General features: G+C 41.0%; 1 protein-coding gene across 1 annotated transcript in view; it reads right to left on the bottom strand.

The window, feature by feature from the left end:
• Positions 1 to 16234, bottom strand: part of PTPN5 (protein tyrosine phosphatase non-receptor type 5) — an 81372-nt gene that overhangs the window by 31909 nt on the left and 33229 nt on the right. Inside the window, 2 exon segments of the mRNA XM_040560181.1 lie at positions 1380 to 1499; positions 2397 to 2563. Of these exon segments, the coding sequence (XP_040416115.1) occupies positions 1380 to 1499; positions 2397 to 2558 (282 nt within the window). The 5' untranslated portion in view covers positions 2559 to 2563.

Here is a 16234-nt window from a genome sequence, read left to right as displayed (position 1 = left end):
TGTAGGTCCTTAATAAGAACCCAGCCACAGAGGACTCTCCTGCATTTTCCATGCATTCTGTCGAACGTCATCAGGTTCATTCACAGTACTTGCAGTGAAATTCATTCTAATGCTCTGAGTCATATTTAAGTAGTTCAGAGTCCAGCCTCGTTCTCAGCAATATGTACAAAATGCTAGAAAGAAATTCAGAGTTAAGAGTTTTATTTAAATGTCAAATGTCTTTGCCTTTACTGTTCTCAAGTATAAGTGTGTACTGTAGATAGTGCTATAATAAACAGTTCTCAAAGATATGCATGAACATCTGCACAGAGTCATACTCAGGGTGTTCCTGTGGTGCATTCTAGGAATCACTTTTCTCCACGCTGAACTCACAGAACATTTATGTTCAGTTAAAGTCCTACAAATCAACAATTTTGTAAAGAACAATTTGTTAATGATAGGCCCACTGCAAATAAGATACAGGCAATGCTCTATGAAGAGCTTTGATTATGCATCATAATAAATCCAACCAAGGAAGGACAAAGAGAAAGTGCTTCTTTCAAATAAAGAAAAGAACAGGTGACATGCAGCTCAAACACTGTTAAGGGAACACAGAAAACAGTCTCCGCTGTACTTCAGCCACAAGAGGCACTGACTCAGATCTTCTGTTTGTACTGCTTAGCCTCCTTTACAAAGATCATGTACAATGAATCTAAACATTCTGATAACAATTATATTTCACCTGATTTTTGAAAGTAGCTGCTCACCATTTAATTAAGGTTCTGTCCATGCTAGCAGAATCTACACTGGGTATAATTACCCCAGTAATTAATCAAATGAATCATACCAGTATGTGTGTCATGTCATGGTGAGAAGTTAAGCAATTTTACTGAGGTAGCTTTGAAGATATAATTGTATCCATACTCCTAGTACACCTGAAATACTTTCACCACATCCAGATATGCTCTAAACACTCAACAAAAACAGGATTTTGTGACAGAGTATCTTGTGATCTGCACCCTTTATGCAACTTCATTCATTCTTCCAGAATTTAAATTTTTATCGATTCTAATAAATGAAGTTCCAGCTCTTCCTTTATGTCGGCTAAGCCTTATAGGGCTGATTTCTCATTGCTTTGTTTCATTTGCAATCATTTGTACATTCTAAAAAAATCCATTGAGCTGATGTAACATCATAAATAAATTTTAGCCCTGTTTCTTGAAAATAAAATATGAAAGTGCTTTCAGAAAATGCTTTTCAGAACATACACACAATGCAGCAGTCACGATATTATTCTGAGTGCATGCGTATCATACATGTAGTCTGAAGAGATATTGGAAACATCATCCAAAGCTACTGACATCAACCATACAATCAGAGAGAAGAGCACACGGACTTACCTCCCCCTGACCTGACAAAAATCGTTCAAATGGGGTAAGCAGGTAAGACAGCAGGTCAAAGGCATTCTGAGCTGCTGGGATGGTCCCATAAGTGCTGTACCACAGCATCATGCAGAGAAGCTGTGCAATCAATCAGAAAATACATAATGAGTATCCCTCATTATACATTCATTTTCATTTCAAGACAGCATAATTAACTAATTTAGTTCTCATTGATTTTATGTTGATCACCACTTTTGCTTTCAGAAGTCAGGTATTTTCTATGCTATAGCTTAACAACAATAAAAAGACTGAGGGCTAAATGCTCAGCAAGCATGAACTAGATGCTTATCGGTGAGTTCAGCAAGCTTCCTCCAATCTATACTAGCAAAATGATTGCCCACGGTAGTCTGTACATCAAAAGAGCAGAGATCCCTCTGACTTCTGAACTTTCAGCGTTATTACTTTTAAATCAAAACTGGAATTCAATGAACTTGGTGTTATTAAAACGTCTATCTCATACTATGCAAAGCTCTCACAAATAGCAATGTTCGCGTACTTATCCCTATAAAAATATATACACATACATACTGAAGCATTTCATTTGAATCACAATGTTGCTACACTCACCACAGTTAACATAAAATGACAAAAACAATGATGTTACAGTTAGCACCCTCACAGAGAGGTACACCCTCACTTCCTACCACGAAGGGCACACTGGAATGAACCTTAAAGGGTATACTTGCCAGTTCACTTTTTAATAAGATTGTTATTTACCCCCAAATATATTAGCTGCAGAAAACTGATCAGTTGTGAGATTAGCCATTTTACAAAGGAGGCATTTTCAAAGGGGCAGGGAATGGGATGGGAGTCTGGGACATCCAAAAGCAAAGGCTGTTTGCAAAGCAAGGCTGTGGGAGGTGACTGCAGCTCTGTCCACTGCTATGTCCACCACTAATGAGGAAGAATCCTCCCAAGACAAGAAAGCTTGAGAGAAGGGTCCCAGCATTTCAAAGTGATGACAAGCTTCCTTACCAGTATCTGCGAGAGGACAAACAGACACATGCTGTCTCCAGTCATGAATCCATTCCACCAGGCAGCCCAACCAAGCAGTGCTGTTTTCTGGGAGGCTTTCAGGGACTGCTCTTTCCTGCTCAGCTGTCCTTGTTGTCCTTCAGCTTCATCCATGGACTCCATTGCAGCTGGATTGGAAAGACCTTCACATGAAAATGACATGTGCAGGGAATGAATAGCACATAACCCTGCAGCCACTGCGGAGGCTGCAAGAACTATTGTTTTCCTAAAGACGATGGTTACCTCTCAGTTCTGCATCAGTAAGTGCGGCTCAGGATTGCGAGCGTCACACTCTATTAGTGCAGCTGTATTCACCTGCCTTCGTCAGAAAAAAGTGAGTGTGGGCGGATAAATTATTTTCCCTTTCTTTCCGGAGGTGCAGATTCTGGGCTTTGTTGTTAATGCATTCTCATTTACATCGCTGTACCTTTTTGTTTTTACTTTTTTTTTTTTTTTTTTAAAAAAGGAACCATCTGTGCTACTTCCTAGCTCCAGCTGCATGATGGCAGAGAATCCATTTTGTCCCTCCCTGCCTCAGTTTCTTCCTTTCCACTTATTTGTCTGTTTTGTCTAATTTGACTACAGATTTCTGGATTTTTGGCTGAGTGTTCTATGGCACAGACTAAGTCTAAAAACTTACTTCGTGGATGAATTTGTACTTAAGAGCTATTTTAATAATGTTATAACGCTATTCCATTCAATAGAAATATGCACTGGAGTGGTAAGTCCCACAGTAGCAGCTTTTTGAACACAGTATGCATAGACATTAATTAATTTACAAGTTAAAAGGAGTAAAAGATCAGACCTATCTGCTGTAAATACTCCTGATTTACCCCCTTCCACATGAGGAAAATCCCAAGGCTGCCCTATGTACAACACTATTCTTAAGCCTAAATTGGCTCTGTGTGCCCCAGGTAAAAGCCACATTGTTGGCACTTCTGTGGTTGGTCAAGGTCAGGTTTCTACAGAATGCTCTCTTCATCAGATATTTCTCTAAAAGTCTTGGAATCGTAAGCCTGTGTTGGATAAGCATCCAGAAACTAGCCACAGCTCTAATTAGGCGAAAGAAACATTGGATTCATGTATCATCTGAGGGGCTGGTCATCTGTACGATAAGGATTCATGGAAATCTGTCGTTCTGATTTCTAGAACACAAAATCGTGAGAGTGGGCAGGAACATGAGCTGTTAATTTCCACGAGCTGTTAATTTCCCACTACTCAATAGTCTTCCCTCCCTTTACTGAAACAGACCTTAGGACATGCCTCCATAAGAAAACAAGGCATTTAGGAAGTGTTAATGGCTTCCTGCAATGCTCTCCATTCCCACAGCTGCTCAACAGCAAAAGGATCATCAATGTGCAATGACTGTGGAGACCCAGAGATTAATCAAAAAGGAGCACCTGCAAGGTACTACCTGGTACTTTCACTAAAGCTCAGGTTACTTGTTTCTTATATTCAAGATATCTCCACTCAGTTTGTGAGGGGGAATGGCCCCAGCACGGTATGTTGGCTGTAAGTGGATCTAGGTAGCTATTTTCATTGTCTTTGTACAGGTATTTCTCAGGAAACACTGAGAATACACATCTAGAGAGACATACACCCAGGTATGTATGCCATTTTCGTATTAATCATACAGCAATAAAATGTGCAAAAAATATGGAATTAAAAAGGTAGTATCAGAAACGTCAACCAGCCTGTATTTCTCAATAGTAAATTTCCTTTCACTTCCATCTATGCATCCTTAATGCTGGAAGAAAACAGTTTGAAAAATAGCACTTGTTAATAAAAAGCAGACAATTTCTGAAATACAGCTGAAGAGGTCATGGGAACTCTACCTCTCTGCCCTTCAGGCTCCAGCCAGTAATGCACAGCCCATGACAACCCCACCCTCCAAGAAACACACACAACCCAAACGCCATCCAGAGACACTGGCCACACGCTTAACATCTGACCCCTGGTACTGTGCTACACAGAGCTGGACGCAAAGATCTCCAGGAAGATGACACAGCAGTCATGTCTATAGTTAAGGTTGCATTATAGTTAATACTTTCAATGTTGGCCTTCGTTTTCATATTCCACAATGAGTTAAATTTAAAAGTTTCCAACTCTTCAGACTGCTTCACGTCTCACTGGATTTAGACTAGAACAAAGTCTAGACTAGAACAAAGCCCTTGTTACTATTTGCCTATTTTTTTCTGCTCTTTTTGTGGAATGCTTATGCTTTGTGTTTTGGAACAGGAAGTTGAAATTTAGCCAGGACATAATCTTGATGTCAGAAATTATTTTTGCCATCCATGCAAAAGGCATTCACATGTGGCTGAGATAAACCTACAACAATGTCTATTTGCATAGTTTATTATGACTTGCTTGAGTCTCTAACCTGTTTTCACCAAGCACGGTTTAAGTCCAACTTTTCCTCCATCTGCATTAAATAACGTACTTCAGTCCCTGAGAATGGCTGATGAGTCTTTTACTGTCATTCCAAATCCTAGTGATGGCCGTTGTTGGATGCACCTTCCTGAAGCTCCAGAAGCAAAGCACAACTAAAATATCTTTGGGAAGACAACCAGAGCAAGGAACCAGAGAATACAGATGTCAAGTTCAGCTTTCAACTAGTTCTCATAAACTCATAATATTTCATATTTCAAACGACTTCTTTTTTAACTGACGAAAAGCTCGTTTACCTTGTTATGCAGCAGGTAAATAGAATGTCTTCATTTCATATCTGTAACAGCCTGAGATTTTACAAGGCCAATCGTGTCTAAGCTGGAAACAGAACCCTGACTCCAGATGACGACGGTAAGGCCACTTAACCACACGCCTTCTGGAACAAAAACGTCAAAGTTAGGTGAGCGCTGGGTCCGTAACCATGGGGATCTATGCCTCTCCAGAGCCAAGAAGCCCAATTGCCGGTATTCCAGTGTTGTCTAGCAACAGATGTACAGTTGTAGGAGTCAAGTTCTTCTTCTGCCCTATGTGAAGGACAATAGACACTTCTACCATCAATTATTTTTTACTGCACGAGGTAGAGATCTGCTCTATGGACCTAAGAGCCACGGATTCCTGCTATGCTGAATTGCTTCTGTTCAGCTGCTACCAACAGGTGTTTTCACTAGTACAGTAAAAATCAACAGTGGCGCTAGATCAAGAACTCAAATACTGGAAAACTGTCAGAATTCATATGTGCAAATGTATATATTAAGAATCATGTCTTGGACATACAAAGAATTTAAGGTAGATTAATACAAGTCCACTAAAATTTAGTACTCCAAATCCTCAAATATTAGACTTTAACAAACGTAGTGATGCCCACCTAGGATTTTGTATTGATTTAACTATGTCTGTGTTAAACAATACTTTGGTCACCATTCAAACTTCATATTACAATCCTACATTCATGTATTGCTTGTGATAATGGGTTGGGGTTTCTTTCAGTGCACAAATCAGATGTCTCACGAGTGAGACATCGGTAAAAGTTTTCATGTCAAGGTCAGTGGGAAGATCTTGAGACAGCTGACAAGAATGACTATATCCAGAAGGAGTCAGTTATGCCTCACCTCTGAGTGATTTGACTGACAGTGAAATGTAACATCCACGTGATAGCCTCCTGAATCCCTGTCCCATGATGCAGAAATTCAAGTTCCACCAGTACTTCTCCTTCGACACAGGGCTAAGTTTGCTAGAAAAACCGTTTGGAGGAAGGATTAAAAGGTCTCTGACATCTGTATCAGGCATTCTCCTTGTTAAAGCAAATCGGAATTTCAAAGCAGCACTGTGAACTTGACCATCATCCTTGCTGTTCAGGGAAAAATAACTTTCTAAAGCAAACTAGCGATGCATCCATCCTGTATACTTTCCCTAAACACGGCCACCAGAGCAAGTTGCTAAAAATAAATGGCACAACAATTTGCTAAGGAATGATCTATACAGGGGAACTTCTTCATCCCCTCACAAGGTAACAGTAGGCTTCCATAACTCAGAATATATCTATTTCTAATACCCCTTTACCTCTCTTTTGTTGTTGTTGTTTGCTTGTTTTTTGACTCTGCATATGGGTACAGATAGGGCAGAAGAATGAAACGAGAATATATATACACTCTTGGAAGAAAACCACACACTTGGAGTGCCAGACTTAACTGGAACACTAAATGGCACTGTAGTAATGGAAGTACGATGACAATGCCTTGCAGTAACAAATACACCATAAATCAATTGAATGCCACTGTGGGCAAGGCAGCAGCAGCTCTGTAACTCAATTGATTCATATTTAGAACCATCACATGAAAAAAAAAAACCAAAAACCTCCGCAACCATGTATCCTGGCTGTATTTCCTAACAAATAGGAAACACAGGACAGACACCAGCAAGAAAAAACAGGAAGAACAACCACTCCATGCTTCTTACGGTAGGTGCTGTCCTCGTGGCAGTTACAAGCAGAAGTAGCTTGGGGGCAGGGCAGCACAGGCAGGCAACCCACAGGCTCTGTGGAACTACCTGCTAGATGCAAACGGTAGGAAGGAGAAATGGGCCTCACCTATACCGCCAGCTCTCAAGCTGCAGCAGTCAGGAGGCCGCAGCAGCTCAGCTGCACTGTCCCATGTTTGTGCTAGGTGTGAGGAAGATATGTACCCTTGTCAACCTGCTTACATCTCCATGATGACTGTACTTGACAAGAATTTACACTGAAGAATGGGACCAGAGTTAGAAAGCATTGTGAACTATGAACATGATAGCAATACTTAACACCCAGCAAAATTACAAACACTTTACATCACAGACCTAAATCCATATATAGCCCCTACCTCTTCAGGTTTCAAAATGCAACTCTCTATTGAAATCACTGTCTCAGATTTCCATCTAACTGCTAGGAAGGCCTGCCATTGATTAGAGAACATTAACTGAACTTATGCTACTGATAGGGGTCTGCAAAGCTTGTTTTCACATGCACTGAAATTGCATATGCAGGACATAACCTTGGTTTTGTACTTCACCTAGCCGGTAAGGAGCCCATTAAATCTGCAAGTCATTAGACATTGGTTTCAGGGAAGTCCAGATGCTGTCAAGACACACCCAACATGGATGAGCTGCCTCAGAGAATACACAAACAAGAGGCAGCTTGTGCTGCTGGAGTGTAAAAAGACAGCTCCTCTACTCTAGGAATGGAACTATAGTACTAGTACAAAGAGATGGCCTTAGGGGGCATTCTCTTTTGCTTGCAACACCTTGCAGTATGAGAATGAAGGAAACAGAATAACTAGCTTCTAGATTAAGAGAATTTTTCTTTTGCACTGCAGTGGTATGGGAGGAAGTGGGTATAAGGAAGGGGACTTGCCATATTTGCATTGCAAACAACTTGTGGACTTGAATTCCTCTCCCCACAGGAAACCACCTGGTGAGTCACTAACCTACAACTCAAACTTTTACTGATCTTCACAACCAGCCAATCTCAGATATTCATGAACTAAATACAATGGCAGAAGCTATGTCATAACTTCTTACTGATGGGTACAATTCCCCATGAGGGAAAGGCTGTTTTTTCTTCATGTTCTCTACACTCCTAACTCATCCGACAAGTTATGCTAAAAATTACACTCAAGATCTAATGAGCTGTGTTGAAAGCAGTGGGAATGCTAGTTCCACACACGTAGTTATACTAAGAAGGCATCTCTCTCTCTCTGGCTCCTCCATTATTAATTTTTTTGTACCTTCCCAATTATGATACAGTACCGACTACTATTCTACTTGATTACTGTTTCCAACGGTCCCATACTTTATCTTTTCCAAATGTCTGAATAAAACACTGATTGGGAGAGTATGTAGTCCCTGGAAGTATCCAGATGAAGAGCTGAAAAGAAAAACAATCCCAAATGCACCTTACAGGTACCTGTGTGCGCACGCGTGTGTGCATGTATCATCTGCATCAGCTGAAAGGAAACAGTTCATCTGTTCTTTGAAAGATCAAACTCTGGAACAGAAGTTGATGGAAACTTCAGTGACAGCAATGCAAACTACAGATCTGAAACTGAGCTTTTAGTAAGTACGTTCACAGATACAAAGCGCCTACCTCCTGTTGCTTAGTCTACAGAGAAAAATCTTCAGTCCTTCCTTAAGAATAAAACTGATAACAAAATATCTCAACTTTCATTTGTATCATTACAAAAATGCTTAGTTAGACACTGCAATGCCCCTCCCTATTATTAGTTGAGAAAAAGATTAATTTACCCCTATGAAGTAGAGGACAACCCACACAGAGCATCAATTTGCCTTTGTGCCTGCTTGCCTGTGAGTGGCAGTTAGTGCACCTAAAGCCAGCCTTAATTCTGAGAAAGGCAAATGTTCTCTGAAGTTTGTTTAAACAGAAGCACAGAGAGGGACATGTGTGCCTTCTACTAGCCAGAAAGAGCACTGAGATTTACACTTTTCAAGGTCAGCTGGTGGAGTCCAGACACTGCTTAAGCCAAACCGATTACCAGAATGGAAAGATACATCAAGAGAAAAGAAAGGAAGGTGGAAAGTCATGCAGAAAAGTCATGATCAAACCAGGCAGCAAACTGAGGTCTATGTATTTCTAGTCCAATACCTCTCCTCTTTTACTGGTAACGTTACTTAACCAACTTAGAGAAAACTTTCCTCTCTACTTAAGATAAGTTCTGCTAAAAAGAATATACAGCCCTCTTTCCTGCTGGTGGGCTGCAAAACTCCATCCATAAATGGCCTATTCTCATCTCTGAAGGAACAGGAACCCAATACCAGAGTGTGTGAGGAGAATAGCTGCCTTTCCACTCAGCAGCTCCCTGCTGAACTGCTGAGTCACACATTTTCTCTGCATTCATTTTCACACTGCTCCCACTCAGTCCACCTGCCACTTCATCTGGGATGGGTGGGCGGAGAGAAAAAGAGGTGAAGTCAAAAAAAATGTTCACGTTCACCCAGGACCATTATTATGATACAGCAGGGTCACATATAAGAGCAAGCCTGTAAGCTGCTAGAGAAAGATGGAGAAGCGAAATATCAGATTGCAAGACAAATTGCCTCACCCTCTTCTTCTTCTACAAGAAGGGACCAGCCAGCAAACAGATTGCAGACCTCATCTGATTCCCAACTGGTCACTGCTGATCTGTTCCGCAAGTTTCAGGCTTCAGACCAGCCCTTGAGATTTTTCCCCTTTTCTCCAACTTCAAAGTTTTCAAGATGCTGTGACTTTTTCAACAGTCCAGCAGGCACTGCGTAGTAATTGCCTGGCTGCCACAGGGAAGTGTCACAATGACAAGTGACAGTACCTTCTGGATAGACCCCAGTTCCTAAGGCCATCTTTAGCTGAGTTGCAGCAGTGGAAATGTCCATCAACTGCAATCCTTTTTCAAACAGAATAATATGAAGAGAAAACCTTAACCCTTTTCCTTTGCTTGATTTTCATGGAAGCTACAACAGGAGTCAACATCTCCTGCCACCTGTTAAATTCTAATGTAAAGAAGGGACCCTGCTATCTGTGGTGGGATACTTGTTTTATCAAGGTTATAGCAGGCACAAGTCTCTATTACATTGGGCTGTACAGTTGAATAGAAATATACATTTAATTAAATTATGAAGGTAGTATTTTTTCTCTAATTAGATTTTTGGACACTTCAGTTCTTAAGTCATTAAAAAAAGGAAATGCCCAGAAGCTTCCCAGTTTATTAAACTGTTCCAAAAATACACCTCTGAAACTGACTTGCAGACTAAACCGGGATTAATTTTCAGACTAATTCTTAAACTAATGCTACGGCTTGTATTCAGTAGAAAAACTAGAGGCTTGTTAAGAACGAGATAGGATTTTTTTTATAAGGCAGAATTAGCACTTCAGAAAGCGAGCCTGATTTTTCCCTGTGAGAAAGAATCTGTTCTTAGCTAATGTTTGGCCCTGTCTCTCAGAAATTCTTCCAGTGCAAGTTTACTTGCTTGAAAGTGTGCTTGTTCTCTACAGGTCTGAAGTGCAAAAACAAAATCCATTCCGAGAAGATTTTAGTGAAAATTGTTTTAATGTGTCTTCCTATATCAGCTCTCTCGTCCCCCCCCCCCCCCCCATGGCTCATCTTCTTGTTGCTTAAGAACTAGTTCACGAAAAAAATATGATAACTGAGGGGAAAAGAAATACAGGAAAGAGAAAAAGCAAAATTCATAGCCATTCTCCAAGTTCCTTACCTCTGTAAGCTTGTTGTTCCAAATAATCAAAAGAGTTTGGAAAGCACTATTTTACATGACAGGACTCTGGTCTATGAAAACATCATTGAAGGATGCAGCCTGCCACCAAATACTTTGCTGCACCGAAGGGAGACACTCAGAGACCTCTTTTGCGCTGCTGCCAAATTCTTCCTTCCTCAGAGAAACCAGCTGCTCAAGACAGAGTCCTGCGCAGTGCTACTGACTGCTTAATATCGCTAGCCCAACGAGTGTGAGCAAGTAACTTACTTGATCATCACATCCAATCTCTAGTATTTAATAATTCACACGAAAGAGCTGCAAGAACATCGCAGCTCACAACACCCCTGGCTGAGAAGGCTAGCTCAGGTGCAAGCCCTGCTTACATGGGAGAGGAAAGCAAAATCATCAGGCTCTTTGCTCGAGAAAGACAGGCCTCCAAGTTTAGCACGGACAAAACAGGAGGAGCCATCAGAAGCAATAAGAGAGTGTCAGATAAAGGAACCAAATGCAAAGTATATGATAGCTACTCTACCATCTACTCGGGTCTCTTTCTCCTCCAATATTAGTTTTAAACTGCAATGCTTCCACTAATAATGTGGGAGTTGCTCTGAGTTTCCAGTGGAAGGTTAGTTATGCCCCTGTCCCCATATAAATCATAGTTCCACTATTAAATCAAATACACAAGAGGTTTATGCTTAACAGATCTACTAATGCTTACAGGTCCTAAACAAAGGATGTGTTGTTAAGCACTGTCCCTTTTCCTTTTCTCCTGGGAAACCTGTCAAGTTAAAGAATATGCTATTTCTCATGGCAGCTAGGGCCCCTAGAGCAGTGTTTGGTTCAAAACAATTAAAATATTAAATATGGTGTCAAATTACAGCTCTTGAAAAGTGAATGCAGACCCTCAGTGGGCAGAGGCAGTGAATATTAACTTCCATCACACCCACACATAATTAGCATTTGCCATCTTTCAATCAGGGCTCTATTCAAAGCTTCTTTTGTTTTTGTACAAGGCTTTTTTCCTCCTTTCCTATTAAATCCCTTACAGAAGGTCCTTCTGATTACTGCTTAACAGTTAACTGCATTCCCCTTTTTAATATAAAGAATACATTTCTTTGTTACACTGTTTTCTTCAGGGAAAGTTTTTCAAGTGCCTGGCAGTAATTCTGGGGGTGTCTTGAGCTTTTATAAACAGACCACAAGTTGACTTTCAGCTGAGTTGGTTGCCCCAAATCATTCCGAGCCTGCAAACTCCATTTAACAGGGAAAACTGACACCCCCAAAGCAGCTTGGCAATTCTGTAGTTCAAGAGTTGCTGCTTTGACTGCTTATGGATCTGCCTTGCACAGAAACATAGCTAGGGAGAATTGTCAACAGGGCAACAAAGAGGCAGATTTATATGTCCAGAGTTTAATTCTCTTTCTGAGATAGAATAACTGACTCTCCCTGCTCAAACCCAAATGATCACTTTTGTACCTTTAGCCTTTAACAACAGGATATGAGTAAAAGTGCCTGACTGCATAATCAAAAAACAGCTACTTTAATTTAAAACCAGTCAAACAGCCTCTGTGATAGCAATTAGAAAATTAAACAAAGTGCATTCTAGTTTCATGCACTTTTGAAAGTATTTAATATTAATACTATCATTTATATTGGCATTAGCACACTTGTATTACTCAAATAAAGCATATTTCTTTTTGCAAGTAAAGAACTTCTGCAGCTGCAATGCAAATACCATTGCATGTTTCTAATTTCTCTTGAGCAACTTCCTAGCCTCCTGACCTGTATGTTTTACATCTGTTTCCTCCTCTGGGGAATCAGAGAGCTTGCACCTTGAAGCAGATGGGTGATACACTGGCCTCCTACCAAGTTCAAATGTGAAGATTTTGATGCTGTCCATTTGGATACAGCCTGCTTTTCTAAGTGACTAAAACCTTATGCCCTGGAGCCTTCAGCAAAAACATCTAGGATAGCCACCATCACATTCAACATTTATTCCAATGACATTCTCTTCCCCGAGCAGAGTAAATTATATCAAGACTAGTCTCAACAATCATCTTCAGCCACAAACCTTATATATGCCTCAAGGGTACCATCCCAACTATAAGCATTTCACTTTCTTTTATGGATTTAAAAAGGCTATGCTTGCACTGCTTGGCTTCCTCAAAAAACAATACCTTTCAGATGCTATCATTTAGTCACCAGAATAAGCGCTTGGTTAGATAAAGGTTTTGGACACCTGGCAACAGGATGTCCACACTTCATTTTCTCTCCGTTTCCACCCAGAGCAGTTTCATTATGGGCACAAATGCAAAGGCTACACAATCAATCGTTGTTGCTCTGGATCAGTGCTCTGCTACCTCCGTAACTGCAGGCTCTTCATGTTAGGGCCATGCTGAGATGCATGCTAAGTATAATACTTCCATCAACCTCTCCTCCTCTCTAATTGACCACATAACAACACAAAAGCAAACTGTGCACCTAGAGGAAGGTAACAGCTCACTTTGTTTTCTGTGTCCAGTTTTTAAGGGTTCCTGTACTGTGCTCATCAACACATACACAAAGGCTTAAGAAGCTAACTAAAAGAATCCAACAGTTTGCCTTCTCATCCTCTTCCCAGTGACAGAAACGTGCACAGGGCAATGTTTCGTCTAGCTACATAAGCAGACATGCACAAGTTGCTATGGATTTATGTCAGAGTAGGTGAGAAAAAAAGCACATGCTGATGATAAGCTTTGCAATTATTCTAGGAGCATTTTTGTACCACTTGCCTGCAGTCAAGAGCTTCAGTCTCTTATAAAACAATCCGAAGAAACACACCTCTCACAGAAGCCTGCATCCCAAGGTTTTCCTTGATCTGAGAAGGTGACTACCTTATACTCCACAGCCTCATGCCAAGTCATCTAGCAAGAGCTGACATGAACCAACAGGTCCACAAGCTGATAAGCAAAGCTGTCAAGACATCATTTTGGAACCAGATCCTGAAACAATGCAGCATTGCTGCTTTCAGCTCCAGGGCAAGGTTACTATTGGCTAGTCTAGGAATTTTTTTATTCTGTGCACCAACAATCAGAGTGGACGTGTTCTCAGATACCTTGGACCAAGATCACTCTGGAAAGGACTTGCATATGATTTGATGTTCCACAGAAGCAGGTGGCACATCTGCTGTATTTGCAGGAGGCAGAACTGTCAAGGTACACTGTTAAAACTTTCCATTGCTACAGGTATAAAAGGTCTCATACCATCTACTGTTCTGACGATGAAAGGACATGAACTCATTTTACCACCTCATCTGTGCAACACAAATTGGGGTTGTTAAAAAAGATTGTTTTCTCAGGCCCCGATTAGAGTATTTCTCTTTTCAGGAGCTCCTGATTTCATAACATTTGTAATGCAAGTCATCACAAAGGCCAGACATCCTCATGGAGCCCAAGATGTCCCACTGCTTCGTTCCCATGCTGGAACACTACTGTGCTAGCTGCCTAAATCTGTATTTTCAGGAATTTTATAATGTATTTTGAAGTGTATGCAGTCAAATGTTATCCATACTGTGTTCCTTACATAGTGTGGGTGACTGTAGGTGCCAATAGGAAGCAAGACTTTTTCCAGTGGTACTTCTCATCCACACAGCTCTCTTCCCGCTATGCTATCCAGAACACTTCGTCTGCATTCACCGGAGATGCCAAATGCCTTATACCAAGTCTCTTCCCACACTGAGATACACACTTGACTTCTACAAAGAGCAGTTAAACCTGTACTGAATGATCTTGGAAGTCTCATTCTTAGCTCCTAAGGACCAGTGCAGAACGTTCCTACCTACCCTACTCGTCTTCTTCCACAGGGGCCAGATTCCACTCAATTTTTTTCTTTGCACCTCTCGACTCCCAGTTTCAACTATGTGCAACACTCTTTGTACTTTATGCTGAAGATGACATTAATTATCCTGGTAAAGTCATAAGCAGAATGGACAAGGAGAAACGTTTTACGCCTGGCTCAGGTAGAAGTGCTGTGATCTATTTCAGATATGCCAAATGTGGACTCAAAAGACGAGATGAATCAAGAAGATAACAAGTCCTACTTTTTTGGGGAGGGTAATTACAACATTAGTCTGTGTACTGACCTTTTATCTCTGCAGATCTTGAAGTGGTCTTAGCAACTGGAAAGTCACAGAATCACTAAAGTCATACATGTCTCAACTAGGAATTGCATTTTAGCAGCACACAGAAAAGCCTCAAGAACAAAGGAATCTTCACCCAAGAGCTGCTGCACAAGCACTTTCACCTATGGAAAATGGCAGAGGCTCCTGCGGCCTGGCCAAGGAGATTCAGAACCTGCCAGAGTCAGCGAGCACACGGCAGCAGCAGGCAGTGCGCAGAGTGCTAAAGGAACCATTTTGAGAGCCCCTGCCCAAAAATGACAAAGAAAAATGACCTGCTCTGAAAAAGCTTTCTGTATTTATCTCCCACAGAAGACCTACAAAATGGAAGGCACTTAGTGTCTTTCAGGAGTGTCATCCTTCTTCCTGAAAGCCTGCAAAATTGGTTAGATTATTTTTATTTATTTATTTCTAACCTATTTCAGTAGGAATGCTGCCTTGGCAAGGAATTCAGAACCAAGCCTTGCAGCCTTACCACCTCAGCCCCCATCTTTGGGCTCAGAGGTAAGAGACACTTCTTCAGGCACGTACAGAAAAGACAAAGGCATTCAGACTGCTGAAGACTTTGCCAAGGAGCAACTTTGGACTGCTATTTGAAGGTCAGTCTTAAACATACAGTATTTATCTGCCTATTGTGAAACAACTGCTGGAGCAGCACAGTTTTAATAGAACATGTTAGTTAATTAAATCCGGAATGTTAATGGGTTTTTCATAACACCGTGGCACTGTATCTATGAAAAGCAATGAAAAAATTGTTCTATTTAAAAGTGGTAATAGTTGTAGTCTTTGAACATATGCTTAATGAATAAATCTGTTAGGAAAAAAGGCCTGTGTGTATTGGAGGGGGTTAGTATGTTTGTTCTCACTTAAAGTGTGCCGTGATGGCAATAATCAACAGCAAATGGCCTCTATTGTCAGGACTAAAAATTCCATTTGGCCATTTACTTTCAGGTGAAACTGCTTTTTATTCAAAATAACACATTCTTTTAGCCTAACAGCTGAGTTGAAAATAAAGCCATGCCAGATTCATGTTATTAAGGACACCTGATAAGCACTCATGTTCTTTGGTGGGTGCAGAGTAAGAATCACAACATAGTAATACCCAGGCAGCTTGCTACCACAGCATGGGGTGCAGCACACAAGGAGCCAAACAGACTCCAGTGAAGAGGCATTCAGATCCCATAGTGAGAACAGTCTAACAACCCAGTATGAGCACATATCGTAGTGGTGGGCGCAATTTCAGAGATGAAATTATATAGAATACAGTACAACACAAAGCCTCAACAGAATAGTGCAATTAAAGCTCAGATGCCCACCAGAACACTAAGACAGCAAAGCACACTGGAAGAAACTCAGTCTACTGGGGTTCCATGTCCATGAACAGGTGTGAAATGAACACGCCAATGCCTTACGTGGGGCAATAAGTATGGGAGGTATGCACAGCTAAACCACAGCCAGCTGG

The sequence above is a fragment of the Cygnus olor genome, chromosome 5 (genome assembly GCF_009769625.2).
Source record: "Cygnus olor isolate bCygOlo1 chromosome 5, bCygOlo1.pri.v2, whole genome shotgun sequence".
In the NCBI taxonomy this organism is placed as follows: domain Eukaryota; kingdom Metazoa; phylum Chordata; class Aves; order Anseriformes; family Anatidae; genus Cygnus; species Cygnus olor.
The sequence above is the reverse complement of the archived record's forward strand: the minus strand, read 5'-3'. Positions and strand labels throughout refer to the sequence as shown.